At 37.2% G+C, this 22,855-nt stretch overlaps 1 protein-coding gene across 3 annotated transcripts in view; it reads right to left on the bottom strand.

The window, feature by feature from the left end:
- Positions 1-16,176: 16,176 nt before the first annotated feature.
- GKAP1 (G kinase anchoring protein 1) overlaps positions 16,177-22,855 on the bottom strand; it is a 74,174-nt gene continuing 67,495 nt past the window's right edge. For all 3 annotated transcript variants that reach the window (XM_008072541.1, XM_008072542.1, XM_008072540.1), the window contains 3 exons: positions 19,818-19,888; positions 19,278-19,355; positions 16,177-16,498 (listed from right to left, as the gene is read on the bottom strand). In XM_008072541.1, coding sequence (XP_008070732.1) covers positions 16,451-16,498; positions 19,278-19,355; positions 19,818-19,888 — 197 coding nt within the window. In that variant the 3' untranslated portion in view covers positions 16,177-16,450. The remainder of the gene's footprint in view (positions 16,499-19,277; positions 19,356-19,817; positions 19,889-22,855) is intronic.

Consider the following 22,855-nt stretch of genomic DNA (forward strand, 5'->3'; position numbering starts at 1 on the left):
CAGAGCGAGCGCCCGCGGCCGAGTTCCAGGCGCCCCGCCCCTGCCCTGATCCGGCTGTGGGACCCAGCGTGTGGCCCGAGAAGGACGAGGATCCGAAGAGATCGGCGGCCAGTCGGGGGCTGGCCCCAACCCTCTCCTTCCCGGCGACCCTCCGAACGTCAGACCCGCCCGGCTGGGCCTCAGCTGAGAGGGACAAACGCAGGCGGAGCCTGGACGGCCGGCGCGACAGGAGAGCTGTAGTCCAGGACAGGCCTGGCCGGGCACCCAGGGAGAGGAGGCACCTGGGGAGAGCCCTCCCGCCCGCACGAGAGTGGGCGGGGAGGCCGGCAGCCCCGCCCACTCCGCCGCCCCGCCCCCTTCCCGGCCTCGCTGGGGCTGCGGAGGCGAGAGGGAGAGAGGTGGCTCTGCGGGAGAGACCCGACTGGAGGAACATGGCCGAGCCTGTTTTTCTTTTGCTTTTCTGAATTTTCAATGATTTTTTCATTCAAAAACTTTTTTTTCACCGTTTGTTAGTTCATCTGTTTTTAGACTTTTTTTCCTCTGTGCATGAATGTGTATGTAAGGGTTTGATCTGCATCCCCCCCAATTTTTTCTTTTTCTTTTCTTTTTCTTTCTTCTTTTGTCTTTTTCTGTTTTTGTGTGTATGTGAAGGAGTCAGTGTTCATCTTTCGAGTTTGTTGTGGTTGTGGGGTTTTGTTCTTTTGTTCTTCTGGGTCTTTTATATATTTATATATCTATATCTATATCTATATCTATATATATATATATTTTTTTTTTTAGTTGGAGTCTCACTCCCGCTTCTGGCCACTGCAGCCTCAACCTGCTGGGCTCCGGCGATCCTTCCGCCTCAGTCTTCCAAGTAGCTGGAACTACAGGCGCACGCTACCACACCCGGCTAATTTTTTTGATTTATTGTAGAGATGAGGTCTCACCAAGTTGCCCAGGTGGGTCTCAAACCCACAGACTCAGGCAATCCATTCGCCTCAGCTTCCCAAGGCGCGGGATTACAGGCTGAGCCACCAAGCCCAGCTTATATTCATTTTTATAGTTTAAAGGGAATGTCAATAGATGTGTGAATTCCCCCCCCCATTTTTGTTGTTGTTTTGTTTCGCTTTGGTGTTATCACAGTTTGTTTTAGAATGTGTGTATATGTGTTCAATTGCTTTTACATTGGTCTCTGCTTTGCATCGTCATATAGAGTGGTAGTGGGGAGTGGGTCCCAGGGAATACGTACCACAATAAGTGAACATTTTAATTTGCAAGTGGTGTCTGATTCCTAGAGCCCCATTCCCCACTTTATTCGAATTTCAAAAACTACAAGAGACAGCAAAGCTTCCCATCCACCATCCGATTTCAAAAGAGACCAAATCCAGAGCCTGGATCAGGGAAGAACAGAGGTCTGAGCAAACATCAGAAGGGAAAGCCTCTCCCACTGACACTGAATGACAGAACTAAAGAGAAAAACAAGAGATCTATCACAGATGAGGAAAAGCCAAAGGAAGACCTCAGGCAATTTCAAGTGTAAAAGACAAAACTGAAAAATCAGACCTTGGTGCCCAAACAATGGAAGTTACCAAACACTGTCCCCAGAATATGACAGCAATTAAGGAATGGTTGGAAAGAGTGAATAGGATTCAAGAAAGACAAGATGCAACACTGAAAGAACTTGTAACAGACATTTTGGCAATACAAAATTTCATCCAGGAAATAAATAACAAGATGACAAGCATGGAAAGCAGAATTAATCCAGCTGAAGAAAGAATCTCAGAACTTGAAGGCCAGAACATGGAATTAACCCAATCTGTAAAAAAACACAGAAAGAAAACTCAGAAAGAAAGAACAAAGACTACAAGAGATGTACGATTATATCAAGAGGCCAAACCTATACCTGATTGGTATCCCAGAAGAAGGAAGGGAAATGGAGAACAACTTGAGGCAAGTATTCCAGGAAGTAATCCAAGAAAGCTTTCCGCATCTCACCAGAGATGTGACCAGCCAAGAACAAGAGATACAGAGAACCCCCAAAAGACATCAAATGAGAAGATGAACCCCTAGACACATAGTAATTTGCCTACACAAAGTAGACACAAAATAAATAATCCTAAAGGCAGCAAGAGAGAAAGGTCAGACTACCTACTTGGGAAAACCAATCAGAATAGCTGCAGACCTATCAGCAGAAACACTACAAGCAAGAAGAGACTGGAGCCCTATATTCAAAGTCCTCAAAGATAAACCATTTCAACCAAGAATTTCCTATCCAGCCAAGCTCAGCTTTATCAGTGATGGAGAATTAAAATCCTTCCCAGACATCCAATCCCTAAGAGATTATGCAGCTTCCAGACCAGCTCTACAGCAGACCCTTAAAAAGGTATTAAGCACAGAAGAAAGAAGAAAAAGATTGACCACACATTTCCCAAGAGAACAGCAGAGCACAGAATCAGCAGAGAATATAGCACAACAAGAAACTTGAAAACACACACATACATTAATTCCAAAGTCAAAAAAAACCAAGCAAACAAAGGAAAAACTTTATAAGACCCTCATGACAAGGATAAATAATCATATTTCAATAATCAACCTGAATGTGAATGGACTAAAAGCACCACTGAAAAGACACAGAATGTCAGCCTGGATAAGATACCAGGATCCAGTTATTTGCTGCATCCAGGAGACTCATCTCACTACAAGGGATGCAAACAGACTCAAAGTTAAAGGTTGGAAAACAAGTTTCCAGGCAAATGGATCACAAAAGAAGGTAAGAGTTGCAATCATAATATCAGACAAAACAACATTTAAGCTATCAAAAATTTTAAAAGATGCAAAAGGACACTACATAATAATAAAAGGTTCAATCCATTAACAAGAAATATCCATCCTAAACATATATGCACCCAACACAGGAGCACCAGCATTTATAAAACAACTTCTAAGTCAACTAAAAAAGGATATTGACTGTAACACTATTATGGCAGGGGACTTGAATACCCCATCATCAGCCCTAGATAGATCATCAAGGCAAAAAATCAACAAGGAGATCCAGAACCTAAACTTGACACTTGACCAAATGGACTTAATAGATACCTACAGATTATTCTACCCAATAACCACAGAATACACATTCTACTCATCAATCATGGAACATACTCCAAGATTGATCACATCCTTGACCATAAGTCAAGCATAAACAAATTCCATAAGGTTGAAATCTTGGCATGCACATTCTCAGACCACAGTGGAATAAAAATAAATTTCAATACCACCATTTCCCCAAAGTCCACAAAGACAAGGACACCAAATAGCATGATGCTGAACAGCTACTGGGTCAACACTGAAATTAAAGCAGAAATTGAAAGCTTCTTGGAAACAAATGAAGATGAAGAAACATCTTACCAAAACCTCTGGGGTGCTCTGAAAGTAGTTCTCAGAGGGGAATTTATATCTCTATGAGCACACATCAAGAAAACGGAAAGATGGGAAGTTGAGAGCCTAACAAATCACCTAAGGGAGTTGGAAAGAGAAGACCAGCAAAACCCAAACTTTAACAGAAGAATCCATCACCAAAATACGAACCCAATATGGGACATAGAAGACAAAAATTTCATAGAAAACATCAACAAAACAAAAAGCTGGTTCTTTGAAAGAATTAACAAAATTGATGGGCACCTAGCCAGAATGACCAAGAGAAAGAGAGAAAAAGCCCAAATAAACACAATCAGAAATACAAAAGATACCCTGAAAATCCAAGAGAATCTGTCAAAAACCTGCTTGCACTGATAAAGGACTTTGGCAAAGTCTCAGGGTACAAAATAAACGTGCAAAAGACAGTTGCATTCCTATACACCAACAGCAAGCAGAGACCCAAATAAAAAGCACAATCCCATTCACAATAGCCAGGAAAAAAAAAAAAAGAAATACCTTGGCATCTTCCTAACCAGAGAAATGGAAGAACTTTACAATGAGGACACAAAATTCTGCTCAAAGAAATCCAAGAAGACACAAACAAATGGAAAAATATTCCATGCTCATGGATAGGAAGAATCAACACTGTTAAAATGTCCATCCTACCAAAGGCAATCTACAGATTCAACACAATATCCATTAAGTCACCAACATCATTCTTCTCAGACCTGGAAATGACAATACAGAAATTCATATGGAAACATGAACGACCACGAATAGCGAAAACAATCCTTAGCAAAAGAAACAAAGAAGGAGGTATCACACCTCCAAACTTCAAACTTTACTATAAGGCTACAGTAATCAAAACAGCCTGGTTTGTTACAAGAACAGGCACATAGATCAATGGAACTGGATATAGATTTCAGAAGCAAAGCCTCAATTCCTCAACCAACTCATCTTTGAAAAAGCCTCCAACAATGACCACTGGGGAGAGGAGAACCTATCAGTAAATGATGCTGGGAAAACTGGCTGATCACATGCAGAAGATAGAAACAGGACCCCTACCTATCACCATACACAAAAATTAACTCTAAATGGATCAGAGACCTAAATGTAAAACCTCAAACTATAAGAATCTTAGAAAATGCAGGAGATACCCTTATGGAAATTGGAACTGGCAATCATTTCCTATTCAGAACCCTAAAGGTCAATACCTTAAGAAATAAGATAGACAAGTGGGACCTCATCAAACTAACGAGCTTCTGCAAAGCAAAAGAAACCATCAAGAGAGTAGGGAGACAGCCCACAGAATGGGAAAAAATATTTGCCAACTGTATATCTGACAAAGGCCTAACATCTAGGATCTATAAGGAACTCAAATGCACCAAAAGGAAAAAAACAAACAGCCCCTTTAAAAAGTAGGCAAAAGACATGAATAGACACTTCTCAGAAGAAGATAAATGGGCAGCCAACAGACACATGAAAAAGTGCTCAGCCTCACTCATCATCAGGGAAATGCAAATCAAAACCACATTGAGATACCACCTAACCCCAGTAGGAATGGCCATCATTAATAAAACAAACAACAACAGATGCTGGTGAGGATGCGGAGAAAAAGGAACCCTTCTACACTGCTGGTGGGAATGCAAACTAGTGCAACCTCTTTGGAAGACAGTGTGGCAATATCTGAAAGAACTAGAGACTAACCTTCCTTATGACCCAGCAATTCCCCTATTGGGAATATACCCAGAGGAACTCAACTCATTCTACAAAAAAGGTACCTGCACACGTATGTTTGCTGCAGCTCTATTCACAATAGCAAAAACATGGAACCAACTATGTTGCCCATAGAAGTTGGACTGGATAAAGAAAATGTGGTACATATACACAATGGAATATTATGCAGCCATAAAGGACAAATATATGGACTTCACAGCAACTTGGATGGATTTGGAGTCGCTCATACTCAGTAATCTATCACAGAAACAAAGAACAGAGTACCATATGTTCTCACTCATAAGCAGACCTTGAACAATTATAATACTATAGGAAAGCGCTTGGCAGTAATTGAAGGCTTTCAGGGGAAGATGAATGGGATTGGCAGTTGAGGGAAGCTGCTAGAGGAGGGAGAGGCATACTTTATCAACAAGGGTACCTGCATAATCAATGTTTGTATACCTAACCCTAAATTGTACCCCACATCTTTATAATAAAAAAAATTTTTTTTTAAGTTACAGGTGTTTTGTTGACATTCTGAATGCTTCTAATAAATATAATTTTTTTATAAAAAGAAGAAAAGAAAAAATCCTAAAAGCAGCATGAGAGAAAGGTCAGACTATCTACCAGGAAAAATTAATCAGAATAGCAGCAAATCTATTGGCAGAAATGCTACAAGCTAGAAGGGACTGGAGTCCAATATTCAAAATCCTCAAAGATAAATAATTTCAACCAAGAATTTCCTACTAAGCCAAGCTCAGCTTCATCAGCGATGGAGAAGTAAAATCCTTTCCAGACATCCAATCCCTTAGATATTATGCATCTTCCAGGCCAGTTCTACAGGAGATACTTAAAAAGATACTAAGCACAGAATAAAGAAAAAAAAGAATGGCAACGTACTTCCCAAGAGGACAGAACACAGAATCAACAGAGAATATATCATGACTGCAAACCTGAAAACACATACATACATCAACCCAAAAGCTAAAAGAAAATAAATAAAAAACTTTATAAGAACCTCATGACAGGGATAAACAAACATATTTCAGTAATCAGCCTGAATATGAATGGTCTAAATGCACCATTGAAAAGACACAGAATGGCAAACTGGATAGAAAACCATGACCCAATAATTTACTGCATCCAGGAAACTCATCTTACCACAAGGGACACACATAGACTCAAAGTTAGAGGATGAAAAACCAGTTTCCAAGCGAATGGATCACAAAAGGCAGGAGTCACAATCTTAGTATCAGACAAAACAACCTTTAAGCTATCAATAGTTTAAAAAGATACAGGAGACTACAAAATGATAAAAGGTTCAATCCATCAACAAGAAATAACCATCCTAAACATATATGCACCCACCACATGAGCACCAGCATTTATAAAAGCAACTACGTAATCTAAAAAAAGATATTGACTCAAACACTATTATAGCTGGGGATTTAAATACCCCACTAACAACCCTAGATAGATCTCCGAGGCAAAGAATTAACAAAGAGATCTGGAACCTCAACTTAACACCTGGCAAAATGGACTTAATAGATACCTACAGAATACTCACCCAACAATCACAGAATATACCTTCTACTCATCACCACATGGAACGAACTCCAAGACTGATCACATCCTCGGCCATAAATCAAGCATAAACAAACTTCATAAGACCAAAATACTGCCATGAACCTTCTCAGACCACAGTGGAATAACAAAATTTCCCTAAACCCCACAAAGATATGGACACTAAACAGCATGATGCTGTATGACTAGTTGGTCAACACAGAAATCAAAATAGAAAGATTCCAGAAACAAATGAAAATGAAGAAACATCCTACCAAAACCTCTGTGATGCCATGAAATCAGTTCTAAGAGGGGAACGTATATCTCTATGAGTACACATCAAGAAAATGGAAAAATCACAAGTTAACAGCCTAACAAATCACCTAAGGGAGCTGGAAAGACAAGACCACCAAAATCCTAACTTAAGCAGAAGACTCTAGACCACCAAAGCAAAAGCCCAAATATAGGACATAGAGGACAAAAATATCATAGAAAAAAAATCAACAAAACAAAAGGCTGGTTCTTTGAAATAATAAACAAAATTGATGGATCCCTAGCCAAATGACCGAGAAAAAGCCCAAATAAACACAATCAGATATGCAAAAGATCAAATCGGAACTGACCCCAAAGAAATACAAATGATTATAAGAGATTACTATGCACACCTGTATGGAAACAAACTTGATAACCTAAATGAAATGGAGGACTTTCTGACATCACACAACCTCCCAAGGTTGAAATAAGAAGACACTGAGACACTAAATAGACCAATAACAACCCAGGAAATTGACTCTGTCATACGAAAACTACCTCCCAAAAAAAGCCCTGGACCGGATGGCTGTCCAGCAGAATTCTACAAAACATACAAGGAGGAGCTGATAGCAATCCTACTGAAAGTATTCCAGGCAATTGAGAAAGATGGAGCTCTCTCCAAATCATTTTACGAAGCTAACATCACACTGACCCAAACTGGTTAAAGATCCAACAAAAAAAGAGAACTACAGGCCAAGATCCCTTATGAACACAGATGCAAAAATCCTCAACAAGATTCTAGCAAATCTGGATCCAAAACCACATCTCAAAAATCATCCACCATGACCATGTAGGCTTCATCCCCAGGACGCAGGGCTGGTTCAACATCTGTAAGACCATAAATGTAATTAAAGACATCAACAGATATACAAACAAGAATCACATGATTATATCACTAGATGCAGAAAAAGCCTTTGATATAATCCAGAATGCTTTCTTTATAAAAACCCTCAAACACCTAGGCATAGAAGGAACATAACTCAAAATAGTAAGCACCATCTATGATAAACCCACAGTCGGCATATTGCTAAATGGACAAGAGACTCATCTCACCAGAAAGAACACTCATAGACTCAAAGTCAGAGAATGGGAAACAAAATTTCAGGTGAACGGAACACAAAAGAAAGCAGGAGTTGCAATCTTAATAACAGACAAAATACTCTTTAAGATATCAAAAATTTAAAAAGATACAGAAGGTCACGACATAATAAAAAGGCTAGATCCATCAATAAGAAATATCCATCCTAAACATATATGCACCCAACATAAGAGCACCAACTTTCATAAAGCAGCTCCTAGGTAAACTTAAAAAGAATGGCAATTAGTAGAATTAATGAAATATATAATATACTAGAAAGTATAATTTTATAATGTTTCTTTCTGTCTTCTGATGCAGCAATTTATTTTAACTCCTCATTGGATACTTCAATTTTGTAGGCTACATTATTGTGTATTTTTAAGACTTTCAAACGGAAAAAATATACAATAAGACTAATTAATAAAAAATATGGTATATATACATAATGGAATATTACACGGCTATAAAGAAGGATAAACACATGGACTTAGCAGCAACTTGAATAGATTTGGAGTCTATATTACTCAGTGATATATCACAGAAACAAAGAACAGAGTACCACATGTTCTCACTCATAAGCAGACCCTGAGCATTTACCATAATACTATAAGAAAGGGATTGGCAGTAGTGGGATACTGCCAGGGTTGGGGTTGGGGGGAATACAACATCAATAAGGGTACCTGATCTCAAACCAGGCAAAGTGGGGACCAAAGGGAGGCCCAAACTTTACCTGCACAATGACTACTTGTATACCTAACCCTGAATTATATCCACGTTTAAAATTATAAATAAACAAACAAATAAATAAATAAATAAATAAAATCTAAAAAAAAAAAAGTTATGGGTTTTGGGGGATTTTTGTTTTGTTTTTGAGTTAGTCTCACTCTGTCACCCAGACTGGAGTGCACGGCATGATCACAGCTCACCATAGCTTTGACCTTCTGGGCTTAGGCAATCTTTCCATCTTAGCCTCCCGAGTAGCTGGGACTATAGGTGAGCACTATGATGGCTGGCTAATTTTTTTATTTTTTGTAGAAATGACATCTTGCCATATTGCCCAGGCTGGTCTCAAACTCCTGGGCTCAAGCAATCTTCTCACCTTGGCCTCCCTGTGTTATCACCGTGAGAATACAGTCATGAGCCACTGCACCTGGCCAAGTTATGATAGTAAAAAATTATAAAACATAGAAAAAATTGAAAATCTAGGATTCCATATTTAAAGAACAAACAAAAAAAAAATGGGGCCATGGAGCTGTTCTTCCTTCTAGTGGAATATCAATTAATAAATGCAAGAGTAATGGTAGCAATTAAAATCATCATTTGGCTGGGCTCGGTGGCTCAGCCTGTAATCCCAGCACTTTGGGAGGCCGAGGTGAGTGGACTGCCTGAGCCCGCGGGTTCGAGACCATCCAGTCAACTTGGCGAGACCTCATCTCTACAATAAATAAAAAAATTAGCCGAGTGTGGTAGCACGCACCTGTAGTTCCAGCTACTTGGAAGGCTGAGGCGGAAGGGACGCCGAAGCCCAGCAGGTCAAGGCTGTGGTGGCCGGGAGCATGCCACTGCACTCCAGTCTGGGCAATGGAATGAAACTCCAACTCACAAAAAAAAAAAAAAAAAGAAAGAAAATCATCATTTGGCAAACACCACAAAATGCTGTGACAATCGGAGGATGTTAAAATTGATAGGTAAAGACATGATGGCAAACAGGATATTTGATAGTCTCAAAGTATCTCCTCAAAAAATATGTATAATGATCAAGAGGAAAATGGTAATTTTGCAATAAATAAACCTAGCAGAAACCACCTTAAGCAAGTGATTCAAGTTAATAACAGCACTAATAAGACATAGCCATCATTTAGCCCACTGGTATGATGGGCTAAAAGGCCACAATATCAATTCTGTGGGATTCTTGCCTAAAATGCATACTTTAAATCTAGAATTGTGATAAATCATCATCCAAACTGAAGAACATTATATAAAACAACTGGCCAGTGCTCTTCAAAAGTGTCAAAATCATGAAAGATGAAGACTGAGAAAACAGCCCAGACTGGAGGATATTAAAGAGACATGACTACTAAATGCTATGTGGAACACTGGATTGGATCCTGACCATAAAGTGAGCAAAAATTTCTGCACGGCTTGTGAAATGTTAATAAGGTCTTTGATTAGTTAATAGTATTTTCATCTATGTTAATTTCCTAGTTTTGATAATTGTGTTATGGCTCTATGTTTACAGCAGAGAAGCTGGATAAAGGAGGTACTGAAACTGTATATATTAGTTTTAGTTTTGCTACTTATTTGTAAATCTAAAATTATTTCAAAATGCAAAGTTAACCAAAAGTCATAGGGTTAGTGGATTTGGAGATCTGAATGAAGTTGAAGAAATATTATTACAAAGGACTAGCAAAAGACCTGGAAAGACAGATGTTGTTCAGAGAGTAGGATGTCTGATATTGAGCTTTTGGGTATGCTACAGTGTGTTAAATACAATGTGGCGTAGGTTATAATTCCAGGAGTATTTTAGGTGGAATGCAGGCAAAGATAGTTGAAGGTAAACATGTCACCAAAAGAGGCCATCAACTCGACAATAACCCATTTTTAAATGGGCAAAGAATTTTAATAGACACTTCTCCAAAGAAGATGAAGACATACACATGGTCAATAAGTACATAAAAAGAGGTCTGACATCATTAACTATTAGGGAAATGCAAACAAAACCCAAACGATACCCCTTCGCACTCACTAGGGTAGCTACAATAAGACAGATGAGAACAAGCAAGGTTGAAGATGTAGAGAAATTGGAACTCCCATACATTATATTGCTGGAAAGAATGTGAAACAGTGCAGCCACTTTGGAAAACAGTTTGCAAATTCCTAAAATGATTAAACATAGAGTTATCATATTAGCAATTCCACTCAAGATATATATATCCTCAAGAGAATAAAAAACTTAAGTCCTCACAAAACTTTGTACATGAATGTCCATGGTAGAATTACTCATAATATCCCAAAGTAGAAACAATCCCAATGTCTATAAATGGGTTAATATATAAGTAAAATGTGATATAGCCATACGACAAAGTATTATTCACCAAGAAAAAGGAATAAAGCACTGATACATGTTATAACATGAATGAAACTTGAAAACGTGACAAATAAAAGTAACACAATTATACAACAGGTCATATAGAATATTTATATGAAATATCCAGGAATAGGTCAATTTTTAGAGACAGAAAGCAGATTAGTGGTTTTCAGGGGCTGGGAAAAGGCAGAATGTGGAATGACTAATAATGGGCACATTTCTTTGAGGTGATGAAAATATTTCAGTGTTAGTGGTGATGGCAACACAACCCCATGGATACACTAAAACCAATGAACTGTACACTTTAAGGGTAAATGTTATGGTATGTAAATTATATCTCAATAAAGCTGTATTTAAAAAAATACTTCAGGACTAGATGACACCCATGTAGATGTTCAAGTTACTGAGAGTGATCGATGCAGCACATGTAGGGAAGAAACGGTAACAAAGGAGCTACTGTCCTTTTAAAGCACGAGAACAAGTTGCTGGATGACTATAACGAGAAGAGGGAGAAGTAATAGAGCACAGATATGGCAAAGCTTCAAAAGAGCTGTGACTTATTAAAAAGAGAGAAAAACTGAGCGGCAGTGAAGCAGCAAGAAATTCACTTCATGGCCCTGAGATACATGAAACGTGTGAGAGGAAATACCTGCCATTCAAGAGGATTTCAATGGCGTCAGTGTTCTTAGGATAACCAGGTTTCAATTAAGGCGAGAAGCCTGTAGTAGAATGCAGATCATAAAACAATAAGCTTACATCACAATGAATTTTATGAGGAGGGATCCCAAAAAACCCAGAATTACCTTTTGGGAGGGCAGGCCCCTTATAATACAGGCTTCCCTGCTAAATAAGCATTCTAGAACCCATCGGCATCAGAGTACTAGCTAGGATTGTTGTGAGAGCTGTGTTCGGCTTTAGTGAAATTTTTTTGTGGTAAACAGGTGACTGGTTTTGCCACCATGACAATGCACCTGCCCACACCATGCCGAGTGTTCAGTTTTTGATAAAAAATAGTATGACCCCCATGCTGTGCCCTTCCTATTCACCCAATCTCACTCTGAGCGACTATTTTTCTGTTGTTTCCTGGGATGAAAAAAAAGTCCCCAAAGGAAAACATTTTGCAGATGTGAAAGAGATGAAATTTTAAAATGGCAGAAGCACTAAAAAGCATCAAAAATGAATTCAAAACTGTTTTGAGCAGTTGAAAGAGTGTCTCGATAGGTGTATTGCATCAAACAGAGAGTACTTTGAAGGTGACTGAAGTTGTAATATGTAAGAATGAATACTCAATTTTTAAGTAAATTAATTTCAGAGTTTTTTAGAATGAAAACAGGTTGTTATCCACATAAGTTGTTATCCACATTTTAAAGCTAAAAATGCTATCTGCCATAATTAACCAATAAAATCTTTTTGCCATTTGTAGAAATGAGCCTCTCCTGAATGTATTCTGCTAGGTATTTTAGGTTTAGTTACTTTGTCAATATTAGTCAATATGTTCATTTACAAAACTGTCACGAAAGCCACATAGAAATTAAGTAAAAATTCAGTTGGTTCAAATGACTGAGAACTCAAAAACTCCTAAACTTAAACAACCGAAATGCTGATATTAACAACTGAACTCATGAAACTTGCAACATAACACCATCCTAAACTGGGCAACACAGCTTTTTCCATACTGTTGTAATTTTGACATTCATAATTCCTTATAAATAGGTGGCTGGTGCCGAAAAGAAAAGTAACAGAAAGGGGTTTTTAAATATTGGAATAGTGTATCTCTTTAAGCTACAATAACAGACCATCTGAAAACTTAGTGGATTTTGATAGCCACTATTTTATATTATCTCTCACTGTGCTGTGAATTAACTGGGCTCAGTTCATCAGTTCTCCTTCCCTCTGGATCTCTCATGTGTTTGCATTGAAAGGGAGCTGGAGTCAGCTGAAGGCTAGATTGGGCTGGATAGCTAAGAATATATATACATATACATGTATACATACATATTTTGTGGACTCCACCATCTTCTTAATTTTAATAACTTATGTGCTGTGCTCTTTTATTCCTATTAGATCAAAAATAATTTGAAGGTAGCCATTTATATAGCTTTTTACTCAAAACTTTCACTATCTGTTCCCCCTTCTGTTTGTTTTTGTTGTTGTTGTTGTTTTTTTGAGGCAGGGGTCTCACTTTGTTACCCAGGCTAGAGTACAGTGGCATGATCACTGCTCACCACAGCTTCAAACTCTGGGGCTGAAGCGATCTTCCCACCTCAGACTCCCAAGTAGCTGGGACTACAGGCACATGCCACTATACCCAGCTCTGCTCCTATTTGATACCTAGTTCACTCTGTCAGTCATTTACTGAAGATTCATTATGGACCAGGGTCACACAACCAATAAGTAATAGAACTGGGATGCAAACACTGCTTAGCTCCTCTGGTTTTACTAACACATTATAAATGATGTCAAATATATTTGCTGAATTTAACTGGCTATGTTGCCATAATCACATTTTTAGTAAAACATTAATGGAGTTTGAAATCATTAAAATGTCTGAAATATCCCTTTAAAATAGTAAGATGCATTTTCTTCTATACTTCAATATAAATGTGAATATAAAAAGATTATTTATTAGTATATTTTACGATCATTTCTTTGCATTTTTGTTTTCTTCCTACTGATTGTGAACACCTTGAGTACCAGGATGTCTCATATTTGCATCTCCAATACTTAACACAGTACCTGGCACATAATGTGCTATCAATAATTTCATTTAACATTTAGGAAACTGAAAAGAGTCTGAGTGTTATTTATTAAAGCAGAATGCCTGAGAAGTCAATTAGCAAAATCGAAGAAATCACCAGTTGACCACTGACTTTTTTCCATCTCTTACTAGATAAAGCTTTCTCTTCTGGAACTGATACACTGGCCCAGAATTGATAGATGAGGCCATAGGAGTGGATACATCAGTCAAGGAAGAATACAGTACTCTAGAAAACGCTGACACAAAAGAGGATGATCAGTGAAGTGTTTTCCATGTGCCCAGGTGATTTTTATCCAATATACACTAGTAGAAAATGGCCTATCTGTTGAATGTCTACCATGCACAAGGCACTGTGCTAGATGCTAGATAATGTATCAAATGGATAATATGCAGGCAGATAATATAATGTGCTTTGGTAACTTCGTTGATTAACTACTTGAGCAATTAAATTATAATTGAAATAATTCTGATTCAGGTTCTGTCCAGCCTATATAAGACAGTATTACAAATCTGACTTAGTTCTTCACTGGGCTAAAAAATATGTTATCATGGAACATTACCATATATGCCTAACAAATTAATTAGGTACTAATGATATCTATTCTTTTTTTTTTTTTTTTTTTTGAGTTGGAGTCTCACTCGGTCACCCAGACTGGAGTGTAGTGGCCGCTCCCGGCCACCGCAGCCTCGCCTGCTGGGCTCCGGCGATCCTTCCACCTCAGCCTTCCGAGTAGCCGGAATTACAGGCGCGTGCTACCACGCCCGGCTGATTTTTTGATTTATTGTAGAGATGAGGTCTCGCTGCCCAGATGGGTCTCGAACCCGCAGGCTCAGGCAATCCACTCACCTCAGCCTTCCAAAGGTGCGGGATTACAGGCTGAGGAGCCATCCAGCCCGGCTAATATCTATTCTTAAACGTAAACTTAGGAGAAAATTGTCTTTAATTAAGCTTTACAACTTTGTTAATTAAATGTTTCTTTGTACCTACTCTGTGCCTCATAGCAGACTAAGCAATTGGAATGTAGTGATTAAGTAGTAACAATTCTTTGCAAGGTTCAGAGGCCAAAAACAAGCAACAATGACACTTTCATTACCTTTCAGTTTAAGTATTTTTTCTTCAAAGACTGTCATGAAGAAGAATCTTTCATATAATGCTGGTTATGGAGGCCAAGTAATTATGTGTTCATCCACAGCAAAAACAAAATTCTTGTATTTTAATAAATTATAACTGTATTTTATTTATTTATTTGTTTGTTTATTTATTGAGTCGGAGTCTCATTCTGTTGCCCAGGTTGGAGTACAGTGGCACATTCACAGCCATCACAGCCTCACCCTGATGGGCTCAGATGATCCATCCTTCTACCTCAGCCTTCCAAGTAGCTAGAACCACAAGCATGTGCCACCATACTCAGCTAATTTTTTTATTTATTGTAGAGACGAGATTTCTACTAGTTGCCCAAGCTGACCTCAAACCCTTGGGCTCAGCAGTCCTCTTGCCTCCACCTCACAAAGTGTGGGATTACAGGCGTGAGCCACCACACCCTGAATAACTGTAATTTAATAACTGTATTTAGATAATCCAAATCTCAACCTACTAATTATTCCAGCAACTGATTATACCAATGAAAAATCTCTTATTTATTTCTCCCACACAGCAACACTTTCTATTTCTAGCGTGTGTCATGTTACTGTCCTCAAGGCAGTCTGTTCTTTATTTATTTATTTTTGCAATCTGTATACTTTTATCATTTTTTTCTTCATTTACTGCATTAAGTAGGATCACTTATACATTGTTGACATGGGGGAGGGGTGGAGAGTGGACAACCTTGGTTTACCCCTTATCTTACAGTGAAAGCATTCACAGACTGTTCTTTAGACAAATCTTCCAGCCCAGATTTCATTCTGTCTGCCTGGAATGCCTATCAATAAAGCTACAGACAAAATATCTATCCTTTGAATTAAACTACCTTATGCAAGTTTTCTGAATTTCCAAACAACAGAATTTCACACTCTAATATCTATGGTAATTATTTTTTGCTGTTGTTTTACTCACCACACCTTCTATTTCCCTAAGCATGCTATTTGAAGTTATCAACCATATTTCATCTTGTATGTCCTATAGGGTTTAGTACACAAAAAGTGCTGAGCAAATATTTGCTGAACTGAAAGGACCCTACTGATTGTGCTGTAGGCACACACACACACACACACACACAAATACTTTCACGTGTTTCTGAAATGTAAAAAAATCAAACATATTAATGGAAGAGTAAATTATTTTTATTGACTGATGAAAAACTAAAGTGATAAGAAGTATGGATAGTAAACAATAGTCACTGAATTCTGCTGGATTTCTATATTTCTTCTTTTTTCACTTTAAGCCAAAACATAAAACTATAGACTGTTAGTGAGCTAGTTGCTTTTAGTTCCTTCAACAAAAACTGCATAGTTTAGCAGTTGCACAGCATTAAATATATACATTTTTGAAAAATCCTGAAAGTTTTAATTTCTGTGTTGACTTCAAAGGCTAATGTAATCACCTACACTGGTCGGATTCCGAGTTTCTTTTCCCTTTTCTGCCACCCTGTAAAGAAAAATACAGCAAATTATTTAGGAAATACTATTTTGGGGCCATTTTTATTTTATGAATATAGACCAAAGGCATTTTGGGATATAAGAGGAAAGCAATTTCTTTTTCTGAATTATTTATATGTTTATTTTTATAAAGAGTTAAAATAGGTTGTAGAAAACAGTTACTTCTATTTGAATTAGTTTTGGCTTAGTAAGATCACCAATATCTTATTTTTTAGAGCTCATTTTGACTGTAGAGTTTTTCAAAGAACTAAAGTGTTTGATCAATACTAAATTAAGCCATACATTTACTTTGCTCCACATGATCAGCAAATTTGTAATTCCGGTCATTACCTTTTGGGTAATTCAATTTATAATTTAAGTTCTGTCTAGTTTTGTTCATATTCACTTAGAAATTTTATTTTCTTCATTAGTAGATTGAAAAGTAGGTTATACTTTTCATATTGCTCAGTGGCATGCATATATATATATATGTGCATATATATATATACATATATATATCTGTATTTAATTTGTTCTTTATGAAACATCACTTATGGTCTTTGACTTGAGCCAAGGAAAAATAGAGGCAGCATAAAATAATTTTATGTAAATTTTAATATAACATTTTCTGCTTTGTTCTGATTTTAAAAACAAATATTCATTGTAGAAATATGGAAAGTACAAACATACAAAGAAAATTAAAATCATCCGTAATTACTTTACTCCCCCCCAATCTAACCATAAATAACAGTTTGATGTATTTACCATATAATAGTTTTGTAGTTTTTCCTTTTTTTTTTGAGATGGTATCTCATTCTGTCACCCAGTGGCAAATTCACTTTTCACCACAACCTCGACCTGCTGGGCTCAGGCAGCCCTTCCACCTCAGCCTTCCAAGTAGCTGGGACTACTGGCTAATTTTTTTTTACATTTATTGTAGAGATGAGGTCTCACTAAGTTATACAGGCTGGTCTCGAACCCCTGGATTCAGGCAATCCTTTCACCTCTGCCTCCCAAAGTGCTGGTATTACAGGCATGAACCACTGCACCTGGCCAGTTTTTCCTAATTTTATAAACTATTGCAATGATCCAAACTTAGTTTGATCATCAGAATCACCTAAGTAGTAATATTCTTTAAATTCTGATATCTAGGTTTTTCCTACACTTATTTAACTGGTTAACAATCTGTAGTTCAAAATGCTTCCAAGTGATCCTGATGACAAGTCAAGTTTGGAAACTACTTGTCTATGGAACTGCATTTCTTAAAATGGTGGTCATACAAGGGGCATATGGGGCCCAAACGCACTTGATAATGACGGGAGCTTCTCTTGACTTCTATTTATCCTTTTTCTGACTAAAGGTTCCCTCTTGGTTTAAAAAATATTTCTACATCAATCTTTTAAAACAAAACAACACCCAAGTGTAAGAATGTTGCTGTTCACCTCTGACCACATAAAATTTCTCCCAAGATTTATTCAGAGAAAAATGGTATGAATAGGTTTTATGCAACATGAGATGTATAATGATATGTCAAAAAACAAGGCTGGCTTGGCGGCTCACACCTGTAATTTTCACACTCTGGGATGCTGAGGTGGGAGGATCACCTGAAGCCAGTAGTTCAAGACTAGCCTGGACAACACAGCAAGACCTCATCTATACAAAAAGGTAAAAAAAAAAAAAATTAGCCAGGCCTGGTGGTATATCCCAGCAGTCCTGCTACTCAGGAGGCTGTGGCAGGAGGATCGCTTGAGCCTGGGAATTTGAGGCGGCAGTGAGCCAGGATAGTGCCATTGTACTCCAGCCTGGGCGACAGAGGAGACCCTGTCACAAAAAACAAAACAAAGAAACTCACAAGGTTTATTTCCTGTTAGCAGGAAAATAAAAAGAAATTTAGCAAAAACACTTCTTTAAAGTAGATACCCACCGTATATAAGCACCAATGTTATATAGCCTAAAACTCTTACTATGCTTCTCAATTAGATTTTTTTTAAACCCAAAACAACACACAAGAATCCTTTTCAAAGTCAACCAGGCAAAGGGAATTCTCCTTTCTGGGTTGATTAGATTTTAAAACTAGAACTAAACAACTTTTACGTTCTTTATACCACCAGTGGCTTTCGAGCTTTTTTGACTGTAATCCCACATTAAGTAATGCATATAAAGATTCAGACACACATACATATGTACAAGTAGATATATACATATACACACATATATACATATTGAAACCAAGCACTGATATTTTTAATTGCTTCATCCAGAAAAAAATTCTGAATGCCAGCTGATAAACGTAGAAGGAATTATAGAATTAGAAAACAACTATTTTGCAATTACCAAAATAACTGATACAAATAACATCAATGCATGCTAAAAACATATTCACAAAATCTCAAAGTATCACCCACTTATTACTTATAACTATAAAAGGGAATTGATATCTTTACAATGGAGATACCTAGAAGATATCACTGTATCCAACTAATCAAACTTATGATATAATGAAACAAATGTCATTGTGTGTCTTACCCTAATGTGATTCAATAACATGTATGCCATATCATCTATGTAGTTCAAGGATTTTTCTGAATTACTTTAGTTATTGCTGTGTAAACCAATATCTAGAATAACCTCAACAACTTCTAATTGTAAGTTATATGACCAATAAACAAAACTATAAATATATTTGGTGAACAAATTTTGGCCTAAGACTAAAACAGTGCATGTATCCTCACATAGTATAAACTCCAAATATATTGTGATGAAAACACTTCAAAATTATAAAAGCATACCTGGTATTTGGCTAATTCTGCTTGTAATACTTTCACCTTAGATCTCTCTTGTTCTAATGCAGCATGAAGTGAAGTCACCTATAACCAAATAGTAAGAAAAAGGCTTTTTGGGGGGCAATAATCTAATTCTTAACACTTCTTCACAATGATGATTTTTCACAACCAGATGGATGAGTTAGCAGAAGTTAAACTCTCCCCATAATTTCCATTAGGCATTGTACACAGTTGTATATTAAGGATAGATGGGATAAGCTTGGATGTGAAGGGGAGAAAATCAAGTCCAGGCACAGGACAAGTTCTACAGAACTGCCCTTTTCTCTTATACTCATAGTTCATTAAAATACAACCATTCTTCATGTCTAGCTCCCTTTGTATAGTAACACAGAATCTTCGTATATTTGATCCTACATAACAATAAAGTATATTTATATCACTTTCTTGCAGTGTCGATGGGCTATAATTCTGTTTAGTCAATTTTAATAAGTCAAAACTAAAGATTAACTTAAGAAAACCAGTCATGTATGCTCCACAGTTCCTTACCTGTATAGTTAGCTCATTCTTGATACTTTGTGATTCATCAACTTGCAGAAGTATTTCTGCTTTATCTTTCACTAACAAAAAAGGAAAAACAGTAGTACAGTCTTTTCAGTCACTCAAATACTTTAGTAAAATGTTTTAGCAAACTAAGATATAGCAGTGCCATGAGAGAACAATGATTTCTTGTTTGCATACTTAATGAATGTACTTCTTGATCTTGCATAACTCTTTATTTTCCACCAGAAAATTAAAAAAAAATTTGCTATTAAATTCTGATCATTATCATCACAGCATTTTTTCTTGGAAATTGTACATTTTCTGTGGTGTTAAAATGTCAATTTTACAGATATGCAGATATGTGAAAGATTAATTTTTACATCTATACTAAATACCTTGACTAAATGTAAAGCAATATTTTTAAAACAATATAGAGTACTTTTTTTTTTTTTTTTTTTTTTTGAGTTGGAGTCTCACTGTCGCCCAGACTGGAGTGCAGTGTCCCGGCCACCGCAGCCTCGACCTGCTGGGTTCCGACGATCCTTCCACCTCGCCTTCCGAGTAGCCAGAATTACAGGCACGCACTACCATGCCCAGCTGATTTTTTGATTTATTGTAGAGATTAGGTCTCACCAAGTTGCCCAGGCGGGTCTCGAACCCGCGGGCTCAGGCAATTCACTCACCTCAGCCTCCCAAAGCGTGGGATTACAGGCTGAGCCACTGAGCCCGGCTAGAGTACTTTTTGGTAGACATACTATAATGCCAAAAGACTATTAGTCTGTTATTTTTAATATCAATAAAGTGCTGTCAAATAAATATAGTTTATATATGATCATAACTGATCATATAACACATGTGTTCTCTCAGAACTATTCATTTTCTAGAGGTTTCTCTCTCTTGGAGGAAGCAAGAGATCTGTATTTTGACCCCTATGTTTACTAAGCTTTAGAAATCTTCACATGGCTGAGAATTTCCTTAACTCATGGTGATGGCTAGTGCATAAAAAAGTAGCTTCACACTTTGAAAACAAGGTAGGACAGACGAAAGAGGTAAAACTGTAATAAAATTAGTAAAGGAGGAACTGTTCAACTATATGAGTACTGATATCACCACAATTCTGCCAATGTAACACTAGAATTCCAATTTATTTTTCATAGTTTAATATGATACTTAATGAGATGACATGTGGTATCAAGAATCTGCTCTGTCTCTCATGAATCAACTTGGGAACTTTCACAAATTACACTTTCTGCTCTTCCATCCCCAGGATTAGATATACTTGCTGAAAACTAGTGATTTTTAAGAAGTATGTAATACTTCATTACAGTCAGTTTTCCTATAATGCCTGTTTTGAAAATACAAACTTGTTTCAATGACGCTGATATATTAGGTAACAACTTGAAGATAACACAAATTTTCAGTGCCCTTAAGCACCATTTCATTAACACAGAAAACCGCATCTATATATGTATACACCTCAAATATCTACTAGTTACCTCAGTTCACCTCGTGCTAAGAACCACACTCATCTGGTGTTACAACTTTTCATCCTTTTACCACTTAACAGTAACAAATAAGCTTAAACCCTTATGAAGCCTACTTTAGATTTTCATCAGTGCAAACTGCCATATTTATGTAATATTTATGTATATAACCATTTTAACATGTGCTATTTGTTTTTATTAGGTTCCCATATTTTTTTAATGTGTCACTAATAAAGTTTTTGAGTGTTGTGCTCTCCTAAACCCCTTTTTCTCATGTCTTGTAGTTTTAATTATGTGATTTTTACAGAGACTAGTGATTGTTAGAAACACATGCTGCATTATAACAAAACTGACTGTATTTATAGTTACATTATAAATGCTAGAGTGTTATTAGAAATTTCATGTAATGATCCTATATAAAATTCTTCTACTTAGAGTACAGAATGGACTATGGACAATGACCTTACTTATTGGTAGCCATTTTTAATCTATTTTTGAGTTCATGCTTTTGTCACTTAACGATCTCAATTTCCACAATGATTATTAGTGGGGAATACTATTTTATTTTTATATATTTAGAACTTACACATCAAATGTTCAATAATACCCTTCATTTCTGTAATTAGAAATGTATCTTTAAAAAAGTTTATTTTATTTTCACACTTTTGTTCACTGAAAGACCCAGGAATATGCACAGATCCAAATTAATCTCAGGATGTTGACATCTAAATGTCCAAATAATGCCTTTCCCCATTATTCTTTTTTTTTATTTTTTAATTGGCGTCTCACTCTGTCACCCAGACTGGAGTACAGTGGCCGCTCCCGGCCACCGCAGCCTCGACCTGCTGGGCTCCGGCGATCCTTCCACCTCAGCCTTCCTAGTATCTGGAATTACAGGCACGTGCTACCACGCCCGGTTTATTTTTGATTTATTGTAGAGATGAGGTCTCGCCAAGTTGCCCAGGCGGGTCTCGAACCCGCGGGCTCAGGCAATCCACTCACCTCAGCCTCCCAAAGCATGGGATTACAGGCTGAGCCACCAAGCCCGGCTCCCCCATTATTCTTAACTTCTACTCCATCATAGTTATGTTGTGTAATACTTAAGTTATAAAAAAAATATAAATTTGAATCTACTTTAAGACTATACATTCTGTCTAGCTAGGCATGATTTCTGGTTTTATACACATGATTTTGAAGGGATCAGGTGAGTTCAGGGTGGTATGGCTGTAGACTCTTATCTTTTTGATAACTGTTTTGTAACATAGTTCAAATTTTGGTTGAACAGTTCTACTCCCAGTACAATCAACCCTCAGATCTGTGGGGGATTGATTCCTTTGGTCCAAGACCTTTGAAGGACACCAAAATACTTGGACAGTAAAGTCTCTGATATAAAATGGCATAATATTTGCATATAACCTACACATATCCTCTCATATACTTTAAATCATCTCTAGATTACTCATAATGCCAAATGCAATGTAAATGCTATGTAAAGAGTTGCTACACTGTATCATTTAGGGAGTAATGACAAGAAAAAATCTGCACACATCCAGTACAGAT

Source organism: Carlito syrichta, unplaced genomic scaffold, assembly GCF_000164805.1.
Source record: "Carlito syrichta isolate Samal-C Ts95f unplaced genomic scaffold, Tarsius_syrichta-2.0.1 Scaffold315331, whole genome shotgun sequence".
In the NCBI taxonomy this organism is placed as follows: Eukaryota; Metazoa; Chordata; class Mammalia; order Primates; family Tarsiidae; genus Carlito; species Carlito syrichta.